The sequence below is a fragment of the Ursus americanus genome, chromosome 8 (genome assembly GCF_024610735.1).
Source record: "Ursus americanus isolate L20-20 chromosome 8, mUrsAme1.1.p, whole genome shotgun sequence".
Taxonomy (NCBI): domain Eukaryota; kingdom Metazoa; phylum Chordata; class Mammalia; order Carnivora; family Ursidae; genus Ursus; species Ursus americanus.
Window position 1 is genome coordinate 79,092,279 of NC_142134.1, and position 16,380 is coordinate 79,108,658.

The 16,380-nt window shown below is 57.5% G+C and overlaps 1 protein-coding gene across 1 annotated transcript in view; it reads right to left on the reverse strand.

Annotated features, from left to right (window-relative positions):
* Positions 1–2,045: 2,045 nt before the first annotated feature.
* LOC123775776 (epididymis-specific alpha-mannosidase-like) overlaps positions 2,046–16,380 on the reverse strand; it is a 37,571-nt gene continuing 23,236 nt past the window's right edge. The window contains exons 11-19 of the mRNA XM_087863921.1: positions 15,084–15,358; positions 10,472–10,663; positions 9,610–9,862; positions 8,364–8,474; positions 8,094–8,286; positions 6,011–6,148; positions 4,467–4,579; positions 3,592–3,712; positions 2,046–2,266 (exon numbers count right to left, since the gene is read on the reverse strand). Of these exons, the coding sequence (XP_087720047.1) occupies positions 2,046–2,266; positions 3,592–3,712; positions 4,467–4,579; positions 6,011–6,148; positions 8,094–8,286; positions 8,364–8,474; positions 9,610–9,862; positions 10,472–10,663; positions 15,084–15,358 (1,617 nt within the window). The remainder of the gene's footprint in view (positions 2,267–3,591; positions 3,713–4,466; positions 4,580–6,010; positions 6,149–8,093; positions 8,287–8,363; positions 8,475–9,609; positions 9,863–10,471; positions 10,664–15,083; positions 15,359–16,380) is intronic.

The window sequence follows — 16,380 nt, forward strand, 5'->3', positions numbered from 1 at the left end:
GCTTCTCTCCGTTCCAGAACCAGCCGCGTACGTGTTATGGCAGCAGCTGGGTTCATGCGTCAGGATCCGAGAGCAGCATCATGGGCTCGGGGCAATGGCAGCAGAGTGGGGCTCACATTTGCCAGAAAACAGCATCCGGATCACTGAATGATTTCTGGCTCATTGTTCCAGCTTAAGAGAAGCTTTGGATCACTCTTACTCCTCCCCCAGATGTAAAGGTCCTGGTGCTCCCTGTCACCGGCCAGCTGGGGCTGCGGAGGGCCGCGAGCAGGTGAGTGACACCCTCGGGGCGCCCTCGGCTGATGTGACCGTTCCTCCCATGTCAGCTTTTATTACCATGAGCCCCCAGCTCCCTCAGGTCCCCACAGGATCTCAGATGATCCTCGGGCCAGAGCAGTTTGTCCCCGTGTCATGGCTCTTGAACCATCAACCCTGGGTGCCAGGAGGGTGTGGGCCATGCAGGGCCCTGGGGCTACTGTTGGGAAGGCTGGGGCCCCAACACACCCTGGGATTCACTTCAGATGACCAACCTGGTGACCCAGAGCCTTGACACTGCACTTGGGGCCCCTCCTGGGGAGGCGGGGGCCAGGGTGAGGGCCCTGGGCGAATGGGCCCTTCCAGGAGATGGTCAGTCCCAGGCCAACTGCCCTGGATGCACAAGGTCAATGGGGCCGGGGTGACCCCATCTTCCCCTCTTCATTCTTCTCTGAACAGAAACCACAGACAACCTTCATTGCTGAAGCTTTGATTCAGGGATTAAACTTTGATCGAGGGCCACGTGTGCCCACGTCTGCTTCCAGCCTGGGTATACAGTGGGGGAAAGCCAGAAGTTTCCTCCTCTGTGAAGCACACATCCAGTGGCAGGAGACAGACGATCCCAGCCATAATGAGCAAGGGCGGATGGAAGGGCAGAGAAGGAAGAGAAAGCCGGGATGGAGAGAATGGCAGGGGGAGGGCGGTGTTGGCAACACCTGCCATGGAGTGGTCAGAGGAGAAGGTGACCTGGAGCAGAGACCTGAATGAGTCAGGGAGGGAGCGGTACGGGCCACCTGGTAGGGGTTTCCAGGCAGAGGGAACGGCATGTGTCAAGGTCCTGGGGTGGGACTGTGCTTGGGCGACAGAGGGACCATGAGAAGGTTGGTATGGCCGACACAGAGAAGGATGGGACCCGAGGCTGGAGTGCACGATGGAGCTTGCAGGGAGCAGGGAAGGACTCTGATCGCTCTGACCGAGTCAGGAACCCAGACCATGCAGCGTGTAGGAGGCCTCCAGATCACTTCTGTCAGGTGCCCGGGACAGAGCCTGGCAAATACAGAAATGGCAATGGGAGGACACGGGAAGGGCCCCTAAAGGTGCCTCTGAGGACAAGGGACAGTCCATTCCACTGCACAGTGGGTCCCATGAGGCTTGGAGCCCAATCCCAGTGGAAGGTGCTGGCAGTCCCCTTCAAGCTCCTGCTCCCACCCCAGGTCCCCGTCCTAGGAGAGCATCACACAACACCTGGACCACTTCTGACACAGCCCATGGAGGGCCACCCAGGAGCCCTGAAGTGAGAACAGAAAGACACACTCAGCAGATCCTGCCCCCTTCTCAGCACCCAGCCCGTCAGGGCTCAGGGCTCAGGGCACCTGCTCTTCCCACAACTCCCACCCTGGCCTCGGGGTAACCGTTCCACAGCCTTCCTGAATGGATCCCAAGCCCCCATGCCACCTGTGGGATCTGAAGAACCTTTGTCCTAGCAGCGCCCCCCAGTACCCCATCATTAGGCACACAGTAGGCCCACATGTCACACTGCTGGCCTGGACGAGAGGGGGCGGGGCCTGCGTGGCAGGTGCCTTTGCTGTCACACTGGGTATTTCACTCTGTCTTATGGGAGCTTCCTGATGACTCCGCACAGGCACGGGGAGTGTGAGTGTGCGTGCAGACGTCACCCAGGCGCGAGGATAGGAGAGGCCGGCTCTAGTGCCCCAGGAGCACATGTGGGTCTGTGAAGTGCAATTTTTATTTAAAACACAACAAAATCCCCAATCCAACCATTTTCTGCCTTAGCCTATCAGGTGGGGAGCTGGCCCTCCCTCATCCCTCCATGCTGCTTTTCCATGTCCTGGGTCCTGGTTCTTCTCCTGGGGTCCCAGGGGTCTCTCTGGAGCCACGGAGTCGGCCAAGGGCTCGCTGCTACGAAAGTGGATGAAGAACGTCCGGATTTCCTTCGGGTAGATGGTGACCTTGGTGCCTTGCAGGGGTGTCGAGTGAGAGCGGGAGCTGCCTGAGGGAGCAGAAGTGGTCGGTGCTGAGAGCCACCTGCTTCCCCAGGGTGTTTCCACCCAGCATCCCTCTCATACACCGCACCCGCCCACACTCTACTGTGGCTCTTTGATGGAGGCCCTTGGCTGCCCTCCTCCTGCCAGGATTCCCACGGCCATGGCCCCTTGCATTTTGGCCCCCCCGTGAGGGTAATATATAGGTGGTCCTGACGTACATGGCCTCATTCCCCATGGGGTGGAGCACTGAATGCCTAGAGCTTTCTCACTGAAGCCATCTGGTGGGGTCTGCTCTTTATATTACTGGTTCCACTAAATTCAACCTTGGGAGGGAAGCCTCTTCATTCAATCATCCACCCATCCATCCATCCATCCATCCCCGATCCATTCGTCCATCCATGAATCCATCCTTCCATTTCACCCTTTCGAACACTCATACTTCCATAGATCCATCCATCCATCCACCCATCAATCCATCCATTCATTCATCATCCATCTATCACCCTGCAGAGAGAAATACACATCTATCCATCCATTCATCCATCCAATCCATTCATCTATCATCTATCCATCAATCATCGTGTATCTACGAGTCCATGTATCAATTCATCATTCATCACCTATCCATCCAACCATCCATGATGCTTTAGTCCATCCATGAATCCATCCTTCCTTTCACCCATGCAAGTACTCACTCTTCCATACATCCATCCATCCATCATCCAACTATCTATCCACCCATCTATCCATCCATCCATCCATCTATCCATCATCCATCTATTCCCAAACGACTAAGTGCCCAGCTACGTAGATGGCACCCTGCTGTATGCAGTGGACAGAGAAGATGCATGGGAAAGAGGAAAGAGAGGGAGAGGAGAACAGAGGAGGAAACTGATCAAGCCGTGGACTCCAAAGAAGCTTGAGTGGGAGTGGGCCAGAGGGAAGGGGACAAGAGTGATCCAGGCAGAGGGAACAGCACGGGAAAGACTGGGAGGCATGAAGTGGCCCGTGGTTCCCAGGAGTTGATGGTGGTGTGTGCAGCGTGAGGCACAGCATGGCAGATGTCAGAACCCGCTGGGATGTGCTTGCCACTTCAGGACTCACCCAGGACAGAGGCAGGGGTGCGGTCTGCAGACACACAGGCATGCACACACACACTGACCTCAGGTGGATTCGAGACGCTACAGAATCAGAGGAGCACAGTAGCCCGCTCAAGGTCACACAGGCCATAGGGGCAGAGCTGGGATCTAAACAAGGTCTGGCCAGCTCCTGAGCCGGGCTGGGGGCAGGCTGAGATTCTCAGGCTCAGCCTGAACCAGGGTCTCCCAACCTCTGCGGTGGGGACGCTCCTGTGTCCTCCAGCTCCAGCGGTGCAGCGTGCTCACGTCCCAGGTCCCCGTGAGCGAGCGCTCCTCCACCGCCACCACGGACCCCAGCCCCTGCAGCACGACCTGAGGGACAGGAGCGCAGGGAGGGTGAGCTACCCCCGAGGCCCCAGGTCAGAGCAGAGGCAAAGCAGGAACAGGGGCGGCACCCACACCCGGGGCACAGCACACACGCGTGAATTCTCACAGCAAATCCCCAGAGGGCACTGTGTCCCCATCTTATAGATGAGGACACTAAGGCCAGCACCAGCATGCTTCCCCAGGTGCTGTGCTGGATGAGCAGACCCAGGGGGAGGCAGTCACAGGAGCTGCCTCCAACCCCCACACCCCTCTTCTGGCTACGGCTCAGGGGGCGGCCCAGGGATGAGGCCAGCAGTGGCTGTCCATCCCCTGTGCCACGTAAGCAGGGACCCAGCCTCCTGCAGCCGGAGGGAAGCAGGTGGCCCGCTCTGGCCGGAAAAGGAAGGGACCATCTGCTGGCCGGGCTATTCTGCGGATCTATCTGCTTGTGAGGCCTGTGCCTGCTGGTGACCACGGGGGATGAGCAGAAGAGACGCAGCCAGCACGCTGACGAGGCCGGCTGCGGGACAAAGTGACCCAGGAAGGGACCAGAGAAGGAGAAGCAGCCAGCCCGCAGGGACAGGAGGGTGGGGTGCCCCTGCGCCCCCAAAGCGCCCGCCTCAGGGGGAGTGAGAGCACCCGCAGGCATCTCTCTGCCGAGGTCTCTGCCGGAGGGGATTTTCACACTGGGGTTTGCCTGCCTGCTGGGGCTTCAGGCCACGGCCAGGGAGGCCTGTCACTGGGGTCTGAGGGCACTTACCTCCAGGTTCACCGTCACGGGCTGAGACAGGACCGGGTCCTCCCCCACCTCATACAGGTGGTGGAGCCGCAGCAGGACACGGTGGAGGTCCGGCTTGGCCTTCCCTCGACGGCCTTCAGGGACAGAAGGACCCCCATCAGCCCCAGTCCTCTAGTCTGGGCCCAGCACTCGACACCTGCCCTTCACTTCATGCCTCGGCCTCCCTGGGAGCCAGCTGACGTGGTCCCTGCTTGATGTTACTGCCGCACACCGGCTTTGTAAAATCTCTTCCACCTGTCCCAGCGTGGCGGGGGGTGTGGTTATGGATTTGAGTCCGAGGGTCAGGCAGGTCCTCTGTCTCCTGATGGGGGTGGGGGTGGGGCTGAGGACATGCTGATGTCCAGGACGACACACCTGCTTCATAAGGTGGCCCTGAGCTCGGGGAGAGCAGGGAGGGTGTCTCACTCCATCCCTGAGGCTCCCTCTGCCCCTCACTCGCTGCTCTCCAGGGAGGGGGGACCCCCAGGCCAGCCCCTTTCCCCTATTTGGGGCCAGCTGACTGCAGGAGACCCAGGCTCTTGCCTGTGGCCACGCACGCAAGGGGGAAGGGAACGCTGTGCCTTGTAGGGGAGGTTCCCCGCCCTGCGTCCTCTGTGACAGCGGGGATTCCTGACGATGGGGTTCAGTGTTAGAAAACCACTTGGCTTCAGGCTTGAGCCACGGTCCCCAAGATCTACTTTATCAGATAACAGTGTTATCTGGCATGTTGCCTCTTTCTTTTCCTCTTTCTTAATACTATGGATTCCTCCTGAGTTGTCTTTGGTGCCTGCTAGGACCTGGATGGGGCTCTGGGGACAAAGGGTGTCTAAAGGGCAGCCAGCCCTGCCTTTGAGCTGCTCATAGTGGAAAGGGGAAGATAAGGTGCAGCTGGAGCTTTGGCAACAGGAACAGTCAGTTCATGGCAGGTGTCACCTCCACCAGGTAGCCCTCCATCATGCCCTGCTGGGGGCTCATTGTGAACATCATGGTGGGTGACTTGGCTGCTTCTCCCTCTAGTCTGAGAGCTCTGTGAGTCCAGGGTCCTTGCCTACCTTGGGTACTGCTAATTACCCAGTGCCTGGCACAAGAGACATTTGTTCAGTGAACGAACAGAAGCTCTGGACAGTCAGGCTTCCTGAGTTCAGAGGACGAGTGGGGCTGGCAGTTCAGGGCTCCAGGAGGACTCCCTGAGGAAGCAGGACTGCACTGAAAAGTGAGGATCTGACAGAAGGTGGATGATGAATGGGGTTTGGTGGAGGGGCTGGCAGGGATCCATCGGAGAATGGGTGTGGACAGGTCCTGGGCTGGGGTCCATGACCAACGTGTGCCCTGCTTGCTGAGTGACCCTGGTGCCCCACGGGCTCTCTGTGGGTCTGGGTCTCCCTGTTGGGCAGAGAAGGGGATCAGGGGACCATGCAGAAGCAGGACAACACTGAGAGGAGCCCACATTGTCTGGTGCTATGCGTGGGGCCAGCTTGACGTGGGGAGGGAGCCGAGAGACCGGTTCCCTTGGACGGCGGCCCCACCTTTCTGGAGATTATAAAGGTGCTCTGTGTGGTTGGAGCTGTAGTTCCAGCCTGGGATGCTCAGGGTCTGCAGGTGAAGACTCGGGGGCAGCATCACGGCTTCTTGCTGTGGGGGGCCTGGGAGATTCTGGGCAGTCTCTGCGGGGCAGACACACAGAGCCAGGACAAGGGCTGGGGCCAAGCTGCTCCCCCTGACATTGGGAGCTCTGCACACTCCGTGCCCCCGGTCAGGAGACCCAGCTCCTGCCCACGTGTGGCCCACAGGGAGGACAGCCTGAAGCACCTGCTGGTCCAAGCGCCTCGGGCATCCCCTTTCTGCCTTTGCCCACGGACATCATTCCACCTGAATGCCCATTCGCCCATATGTCCAGGGGCTCTAATCCAGAGTCTAAGAGCTGGCAGGACCCTGGATCTCTAGTCCAGCCATTTCAAAGTACAGATGGGAATACTGCCACCCAGAGAGGTGCTGGGTTTGTTCCAGATCACAGGGCAGGTTCATGCAGAGCCCTGATTTCAATTCCAGGTCTGGGTGCCTTGCTCAGAAGACACCTCAGCCCCTTCCTCCTTCCAGGAAATACCCTTGCAACTCTGGGCTCCAGCTGGGGCACCACCTCCTCCCAGTCCCCTGGCCACAGTGATTGGTCCAAGCTTAGACCAGGAGCTCCTCTCTGCACCAATTAGAAGCTTTGCCTGGGACTTCTGCCCCCCAGCATGGGAAGATTGAGCTCAGTCCTTTTGCAAGGGTAGGGTGGGGGAGGGCATGCACTGCTCAGGAGTTCACAGCCTCATCCCTGTAGGGAGGGTAAAGAAGGTCTGCAGACAGGGAGAAGCACAGCTGAGAGTATGAGGGAGAAGGATGGCCTCGAGAAGGTTCCACCCCCTGAGCGCCAGTTGCACCCCTAGCCCTTCCCGCAGTCGTGTGCTTGCACCTCAGGATAGAGTCTCCTGGTGGCTCAGCCAGGGCACGTGGAGTTTCTCTCTCTTTCAACCAAGAGACACCAGAGTGGGGCCAGTGGGAGGTGCTGACCTAGCCACCGGCCCACCTCAGACACAGGGACGTCCCCCTCTGTGGAAAGGGTTCCCAGCCTCCTGGAAGAAACCACTGACTCATCCTGGAGCACACTCTGCCCAACCAGCGGCCCCTTCAGGGTCTGTGACTTGCAAACAAGAGAACTCAGGGACACCCCCCATGTTGACCCTGATCTCCTCCAGGCTTGTGGTCCCCAAAGCACAAGGCCCCAGGCTCTTCCCTCAGTACCTCTCTCTCCCTGTGTTCCCTGAAGCCTGGATGTGTATGAGCATGGCTCCCCGGGGGACAGCTCAGGAGAAATCCTTCAGGAGAGGCCGGGCCCTTACCCATCCCTGGCGTGGAGCACACAGCTGGCACTCACTACGTGCTTCATACACCCTGCCTGCTCTAAAGACCTGGGAGGGCGCTGGAGCTAAAACTGAAGCAAGGAGGAGGATAACCACATTCTCTCCAACAGCTCTGCAAGTGAGTAGAACACACACAGTTCAAGGATGAGTGAGATGAACACCAACTTGTATCTAGCTGTTTCATTCTTCACATGCTGCTCCGAACTACCATTTCTAAACATGATCATTACCTATTGTATCTCACGTTTGATTATTCTCATAAAGAAATGGACTGTTGTACACCAACAGGGGTGTAAGTGGAGGCAATGCATGAGCTCTGCAGATCAGACCATGGGCTGGAATCACCCTCACCTGGTGACAGCATACCCAGAAGTCAAATAAAAAAAGGCTTTTAATGTTGGTCTTCCATGTGTGAAGCCATATATGTCACATAAAGAAAGAAAAAGAGATATCAGAGCAGAAAATGAATGATACTCAGGGAAAAAGTCCAAGGTGGAATGGGTGTGAGTCTCAGAAATGTTCCCACTACCTATATGAGCTTCAGTGAACTCTGGACCTCTTTGCCCGAGTTTGCCCGCACGTTAAATGGACTTTATCAGAGACTCCTGAGCTCCCTCTGCTCAACGTTGTCCAGATCAGTGAAGGCCCACAACCCTCCCCAGGTCTACCCGGCCAGGTGGGCTCTCTGGGATGCACACCCCCTTACCATTCAGCTCTCTTAACAGCACAACGGGTCTGTGCTGCAGCGCCAGCCCACTCCTCTGGCGCAGGCGAGCGGTGAGAGGCCGGGGTCCCAGCAGGAGCCAGAGCACAGGGTGGACAACGGAGGTGTCATTCAGTGTGAGGTCATAATCCAGAGCCCAATCAAAGTTGTTCCACAGCCGGCGATGGAGCATGACCTGCAGGGAAGAGCTGTGGGACAGGGCCCCCTCCCACCTGCTCGTGCCCTGGGTGCCCAGGAGGGCCCACTTCCTACCTCCACCTGCCCGTTTCCTTGGCTGGAGATGCCATGTGCCTGCTGGGACAGCACCACCAGCCGGCTTTGGCTATCCTCGATGAAGGCAGACTGAACCATGGGGTAGTAATTCTGTGGACACAAACATGGCCAGACTGGCGGTCAGGGTGAAGGACGGGCCAGGCCTGCTGGTCAGTGACCCCTCTGGCCACTGCTCTCAGCCCCCTACACGGGGACAGCCACAGCTCAGGGTGCAGCAGGGAGACTACGATAGAGGATCTGATGTTGGAGACCAACAGACTGTCATTCACATCCAGCTCCACTGCTTCCTGACCGTCTGAACTGGGGACTTGGCCCACTCGAGCCTCAGTTTCCCCACCCGTACAATGGGCCGAAGGACCCGCTGTGCACATTCCTGCAGGAGTGATGAGGGGTGTGTGGGGTCCAGCCTGATGTGGGTGCTGGGCCGAGGGTTGCTACAGAGAGAAAGGGCCGAGCATGGTCTGGGGGAGCAGCCACACTCCCCACGCTCTGTGCTCTGCTGGAGCAACTGTCCCGGGCGGACCCACAGGGACTGTCAGGAGCCCCTGCACAGCGGGGGCATCGAGCAGTAGGGACGACGGACAAGAACTCACCAGCAGAGCAGGGTGGGGACACACCCCCCTGGGACCCCCAGGAGGAGCAAGAAGTAAGGATTACTGAGGCACAGGAGGCCCCCAGGGCAGGCTTCATCTGGATTGTTCCGTCTGACCCTCACAGTCCTGGGGGCCAAGGTTATTCCCTCGATCAGGTCGGGGGCTGCCCAGGGTCACAGGGCTGGAGGCCTAGGATGTGGGAGCTGATGTGTGGCTTTGGGCCACGCTCACCACTTGGAAGGAGCCACCGGGTGGCCTCTGTGCTGCAGCCCTGGGGCGGGGGGGGGGTGTGTCAGGCCCGCTAAGCCTTTGACAGGCATCTGCTCAGAAATCTCAGAGCGACCCCCTGATGAGGCGCTCCTCTTACACAAGAGGAAACCGAGGCACAGACAGAGATGGGGATGGTCTAGGGCCTGTGGGGGCTCCGGATTTCAGACACCAGTGGTGACCTGAGCCTGGGTCTCCACCCCTCCCAGCACAGGTGGGCCGGGGGCTCCGCGGCGTTCCCTCCAGAGGCCTCTGCGGCCGCACGCTGCTGCTGGACCGGGCTTCCTGCTCCGGCCTTCAGGAAGAGCGCCCTCCGGGCTGCCCCCCACCGTGGTTGCAGGACCAGCGGGCCCCCTAGGGCTCACCCGAGCGATGCTGTTGCTTGCGTATTCCCGGAAGAGTCTCCGCTGCATCTGGTAGCCGTTGCTGTCCGAGTAGAGGGTCTGCTGGTTCTGGAGGCTGGTGCTGGTCCTCAGGATGGCCTCGCAGTTCAGCTCCAAGGGGCCCACCCGGTACTCCTGCTCGATGCGACGGCACAGCAGCTCCCCGCCACGGCCGACTGGCACGTGGGCGAGCCGGGAGTAGATGGCATATGTGTGACTGCTGTCCCTCACATCCCTGGAGGAGAACTGGGAATCGTGGGTCCGGTTCTGGGAGCCTTGTGGATGCCCCTCCCTCCTCCTCCGCCCTCCCTCGTTTCCTATCTCCCACCTTCCTCCCTCCTACCTCTTGCCTCCCTGGCTTACTCCCAGCCTAGCTTCCTCCGTACCTCTTCTCTCCCTCCCTTCCTACCTCCCTCTCACTTTCTCTTCCTCTCTTCTTTCCTTCTTTCCTTACTTCCTTCTTCACCCTTCCTGTTTTCCATGCCCCCTTCCCTTCTTCCCTCCTCCTGCAGTCAGGGCAGGGGGTCACGGAGTCTTCCTGGGCAATATAATGGGAAGAGCTTGGTCCCCCGATGATCAGAACTGGGCTGCTCAGGCTGGATGGCTTAGGTCTGTGCTGTCACCGGGCTTCTAATGTAAGTCAGTGTCCCTGTGGGTTCCTGCCCCAGCTCTGAACGTGGACACCCCCTACGAGGTACAGCGCGTGCAGCCGAGCCAGGATGCCGCAGTCAGAGCCATCACGTCTTCATCAAGCTCCCATCGAGAACGAGCTGGTATCAGGAGCACACCCGGACCCTGAATCCCTCGTACGCCCACCGTCGTGCACAAGGGGGCCCGAGCGCACCTGTAGAAGAGCTGCCGGATCTCGGTCATGAGCTTTCCTGTCACAATCTGCAGCTCCACACTTTCCCATGATTGTTTCGCAGTCTCGGTGGGTGTAAACACAAAGTTATCAGAAATAGGGCCATATTTCAAGTTACCGTTGACACGGTACTCCATGAACTCCTGGGTCACCTGCACTGTGCGGTTACTCTCTCTGCAGAGACAGCAAAGGGAAAACAGTATCATCTTCGTGCACATGTGTCCCGAGCGTGGTCCTCGTCATCTGGAAGCTGGTGACCATCCTGCTATGCAGACACCCACCTCCACCAGAAGCCAAGAAAAGCCACCTCAGCAGAACCTCAGTGACGGTCACGAGGCCGCTCGGTGACACCTGCACGTGGTTCAGATGAAGTCCGTGAGACACCCCTCTCCTGAGCCAACGTGGCCTTAGATCCTTCCATGGGCCAGCAGGGCCCCCAAGCAGGAGGGCGACAGAGGCTGCATAAAGGCCCCCGAGAGCATAAGCAGAGGGCACTCATGCTGCCCCAGGGGGAACGTCCCCTGGAGCTGGGGCCTGGTCATCAGGCGGCCAGCAGAGCCCCCCACACCTTTCAGAGGGACCCCAAGGAGCACAAGCAAGGACGTTGTCATGGTTCCCCCGGTGTCCAGATGTCAAGAGCCAGCACCTTCGCTCACTTCACCACCTCCTCCTGACTCCCGAGGGCAGGGAACGTGAACCCACTTTGCTCCCGAGGCCCAAGAGGCTGGGGACCCTGATCCCCGGCACAGGATCCCATGCCTGGGAAGAGCCCAAGCCAGGACTCAGGTTTCATTCCATCTGCTCGATCTGGGCTCAATCCATTCTCTTCAGATACTGGGGTTGGGACAGAGGATGGGGGAAGGGTGGGCAGGGACTCAGAGCCCTGTAGAGACATGGATGGTGTAGACACATGTATGGATCCTAGTTCTGTGTGTGGTCTAAGCAAAGGCACTGCCATGTACTGGGTTTGGGGCATGGTGCTCCCGGGCACAGAACATGAAGTGTCCCTTCCACACCCATTTGGGGGCTTCTGTGCTATTGCGGTGGGCATGGACAGGGAGCAGGGGAGGCATCTGAGAAGGGCCCCTTTGGCCCCTCTGAAGAGCCCAGAAAAGAATCCTGGTCATTCGTCCGGCCCCAAGCCCTTTCCCTTCTGGCCTCAGGCTGCCCGCTTCCCGCTCCCTTCATCAGCTCCCGCAGGTGCCGTCAGCTAGAGACTGGAGGACTGAAACGTGCTCCATCTGTCGCGGGAATAACACTGAGCCAGAGGAGGGACGAGTCGCTGGTGGCCATGGCAGCGTGGACAGACCCTGGACACACGATGCTGGGGGATGGCACCAGTCCCACAGGGCTGCATGGACTGGATCCCCTGGTATGAAAAGTCCAATTTAGACGAATCCAGACCGGCAGAGCAGGGTCAGAGGGCGTGACTGTGGTGATGCCCACGTGGGCTGTGAGTGTCCCAACACCGCAGATGGGGACCATTTCCAGGGCTGATCTGCGGGGTCTGCGATTTCGCTCCGTAGTGCTGGATTGTAAGGGTGAAGCCCCCCCCCCCAACCCCGGGCCTCTGCACAGGAGGCTCCTTCCGTGGAACAGTTGTCCCCTCGTCTGTGCCCACGGATTCTCTGGCCCGTCCAGTCCTCAGGCCTGGCTCCCAGTGCCTCCCGCCCACCAAGGCTGCTCTGAGCCCACCGCCCTCCATTTCCACAGCCCCTTGTCTCTGCAACCAGGGCTGAGGCGCTGGACTAGCAGTTTACCCCGGAGGGGATTGCAGGGATCCAGAAGAAATACCCAGTCCTCTCCCCAGCCAAAAGCAACAGAGATGGATGGGGGTGAGGGGGATGGTCGGCAGGCCATGAGCTGTGCAACTGGACCTGCCAGCTGGGGGTCATGGCTGCGGATGAGGCCTTCATGGGATGCACACAGGGAAGGTGAGGTGGAGCTGGCCCCACAAGGGCTGTCTAGTTGGGGTGTCGGGCCTGACTGGAGAAGCAGCCTAAGGCCCGCCTGGGGTCTCTGCTCTGACCAGGGAGGCTCAGAAGTTGCCTGGCCCTGCCCAGGTTCCACGGCTCTCCCCACTCTCGCTCCCCACCCACACTGGTTGCAGTCAGCCCCTTCTACCTGCCATGCCCTCTCTCAAGGGGATCTGCAGAATGATGAAGGACAGGGCTCAGGTGTGGCCCTTCTGTGGGGCCTTCCTAGCGCTGAGGCTCCAGAGCTGTGCACAGTGGCCTTGGGGCTGAGCTCCAGGTACCGGTCACCTCACACCCGTGCTCCTCCCTCCCTTCTCTTTCCTTCCCCAGACTTTCTGCCAGCTACTCCTCCAGACTTCCTGTTCCTCCCCCACTTCCAGTGTGGGGGGGTCACATCAGGAAATGGAAGTGGCTGCTCTGGCAGAGGCAGCTAGAGTGCAATGAGGACTATCTGGGATGTGGCCTGAGGATGGACAGGGCTGGCCCAAAACACCTGGCAGGCTTTTTCCTGGGGGTCACCTGCTTTCTCTGCTGTCAACAATTAGTTGCTGAATGAATGGATGTGGAAATGGATGGATGGATGGATGGATGGATGGAAAGATAAACAGACATGGATAGATCTAATGGTAAGTGGACAGATGTATGTATGTAGGCATGAATGAGTGGGTAAGTAGGTGGATATATGGATCGGTGGGAGGGTAAGTGGATGGCTGGGTGAGTGTATGGTTAGGTATGTAGGTGGGTAAAAATATGGATGGATGGGAGGTGAGTAAATGAATGAGTAGATGGTTCAGTGAGTGAGTGGATGGCTGGCTGTATGGTTGGATGAATATATAGACACTGGGAGGATAGTAGATGGATGGAAGGATGGGTGGCTGGATATATGGATTGGTGGAGAATGGATGGATGTGAGGGCGTGTGAGGGGGTAGCTGATGGGTGGATGGGTAGTTTGGTATGTGGATATGAAATGATGGTTGTGGGTGTTAGTGGATGAATGGGTGGTTGGTAAGTTGAATAAATGAACAGGAAGGATACTGGATGGAAGGATGGATGGATGGATGGATGGATGGATGGATGGATGGATGGATGAACAAACATATAGACAACTGGGAGGATAGTGGATTGATGGAAGGATAGGTGGTTGGATGGCTGGATGGCTGGATGTTGGATGGATGTGATGGTGTGTGGGAAGAGTAGATGAATGGATGGATGGAAAGATCAACAGATACATGGATAGATCATATGGTAAGTGGATAGATGTATGTGTGTAGGCATGAGTGAATGGGTAAATAGGTGGATATATGGATGGATGTGAGGGTAAGTGGATGGATGAATGAGTGAGTGTGTGGTTATCTATGTAGGTAGGTAGATATATAGATGGATGGGATGTAAGCGTGAATGGACGGATGGGGGGTTCAGTGCGTGAGTGGATGGACGGATGGTTGTGTGGTTGGTTGAATATACAGACAACTTGGAGGATAGTGGATGGATGGAAAGATGGGTGATTGGATGTATGGGTGGATGGAGGATGGATGGGTGTGAGGGTGTGTGAGAGGGGTAGCTGATGGGTGGATGGGTGGTTTGGTTGTGGAAACAGAATGATGGTTGTGGGGGTTAGTGGATGGATGAGTGGTTGGTTAGTTGAATAAATGGATGAACAAGAATAGTGGATGGAAGGATGGATGGATGGATGGATGGATGGATGGATGGATGGATGGAAAGATAAACAGAAATGGATAGATCAAATGGTAAGTGGATAGATATATAGCTGTGCGCATGAATGAGTGGGTAAGTAGGTGGTTATATGGATCGATGGGAGGGAAGTGGTTGAATGGGTGGATGTTTGAGTGAGTGAGTGGATGGATGGATGGTTTTGTGGGTGGTTGAATATATAGATGAGTGGGAGGACGGTGGATCCACAGAAGGATAGGTGGATAGATGGCTGGCTGGCTGGCTGGCTGGCTGGATGGATGGATGGATGGATGGATGGGAGGGCGTGTGGGAGGGTACCTGGGTGGGTAGATGGGTGGTTTGGTGTGTGGATAGAAAATGATGGTTTGTGGGTTACTGGATGCATCGGTGGTTGGTTGGTTGAATAAATGGATGCACAAGAAGGATAGAGGATGGATGGATGAAGGGACAGATGGAAGGGTGAGGTGATGGATGGGTTGGTGGGTGGTTGGACAGATGGATGAACAAGTTCACTGGGTGGATGGATGGATAGATGGGTGAGTGGGGAGTGGATGGGTGGATGGGTACAAAAGGAGATGGGTGGATGGATGGTTTAGTGGCTAGTGGCTAGATGGATGGGTTTATGTTTCTTTAAATTTAAGAAAGTGGATAAAGTGACTATTATATATTCTCCCTGAGTGGGTCTTCAACATCGACTTTGTGGATCGACAGCCCTGGAATGACAAGATTCATGAAGGGCTTTCTTGTACTCACAATTGGTCTACTCTCACAACTGCAGAAATAAAGACAGTAACACAGGAGGGTGTTGGTGTCACCAACTTCAGGTGATTCCCCTAGCAGGTGAGGACACGGGCAGACGGGGGAATGACCTGACTGGGTCCCAATGCATGCCTCCAACTCAGAGCCCGCAGTGGCTGAGCCTCACCTCTCTAAGATGCTGTACATCAGGTTAGTGTCCCGGTCCAGGAACACAGTGTAACAGTCATTCTCCACACGAACCAGGTGCCTGCCCCTTGGGCCAGCAGGGCTCTTTGTCTTGCGGGCAAAGTTGGAGGTTCTAGCCACACTGGCACCCAATTGCTTGGTGTCCTCTTGGGTCCCCTGGGTGCGCCTGATGCTGTAATGTCGGTAACTGAGGCCCGGGATCGTAGTCAGCACATACAAGTCGTAACCAGGTTGCTTCTCCTTTGATTCCTGGACCTGGAAGGTCGGCAGAACGAAACAACATGGTGGATATCAGGGTTGGAAGATGCTCGGTGTCCTCAGTCAACTGTGACTTCCATACCCCCTGGGCGGGGTGCTCACTACCCACAGACAGCAGGGTCTTTCCATCATTGGACTGTGTTGAGTTCCCTGCAGGCCTCCTCTGTGCTCAGCAGGATCCTGCCCCAGCCCCATCTCCCTCCCTGGCCTCCCTCACTCCTCAGACTCCAGCATCAGCAACTGCCCTCCCTTCTCAGCAGCCCTGCTATTCCCTGCCTCTGAGCCTTTGCTCATGCTGTTCCCCTTCCATGGAAGGGATCTCTCTGAAGGCCCTTATTTCACATCCTCCAATTTCCCGAGGGAGCGTTTTCCTGTTCACTCTCCTGGCCTTCCCCAACCCCCGTCACCAGAACTGGGAGGGATGTTGGAGGACACTGGGCACACTCGGCCGGCCCCTCACTCTCCAGGGGAAGCATGCAGCATCCAAGCCCCTGTGGGAACCTCGGGGGCCCTATTACCAACCTCAGGATGGCTGCACACACTGCCCCACCCAGGCCTTGTGGGACAGACAGCAGACGCCCTGTCCCTGCCCCCATCCTGCTCTGGGGATATTCCTCATCAGAGCCACCACCATCTGTCACATTCCACACGTTCTTATTTGGTTTCCTGCCTGTCACCCAGGGCGAGAATATGAGTCCCCTGTGGGCAGGGACTTCATGTGCTTGGTTATTAAGGAATCCCCGCACCTAGGCCGGGCCTGGCACACAGTGGGTCTCCAAAATATTTGTGCAGTGCATTTACCCTGAGTGGTGTTGCCTGTGGGTGAAGAAGGGGGTGCTAGGGGTTGGGTCTGCTGAAACCAACACCGTCCCGTCTCCCTGCCCAGGTCAGAGGAACTCCTCCTCCTTCTGCATCAACCAAGGTCTGCTACCCTGGCTCCCGGGTCATCACTCCACACCACACATGCCCTTAAGTGTCTGACCCCCCTCTCCCCACAGTGGCACTGCTGTCCAGGGGAT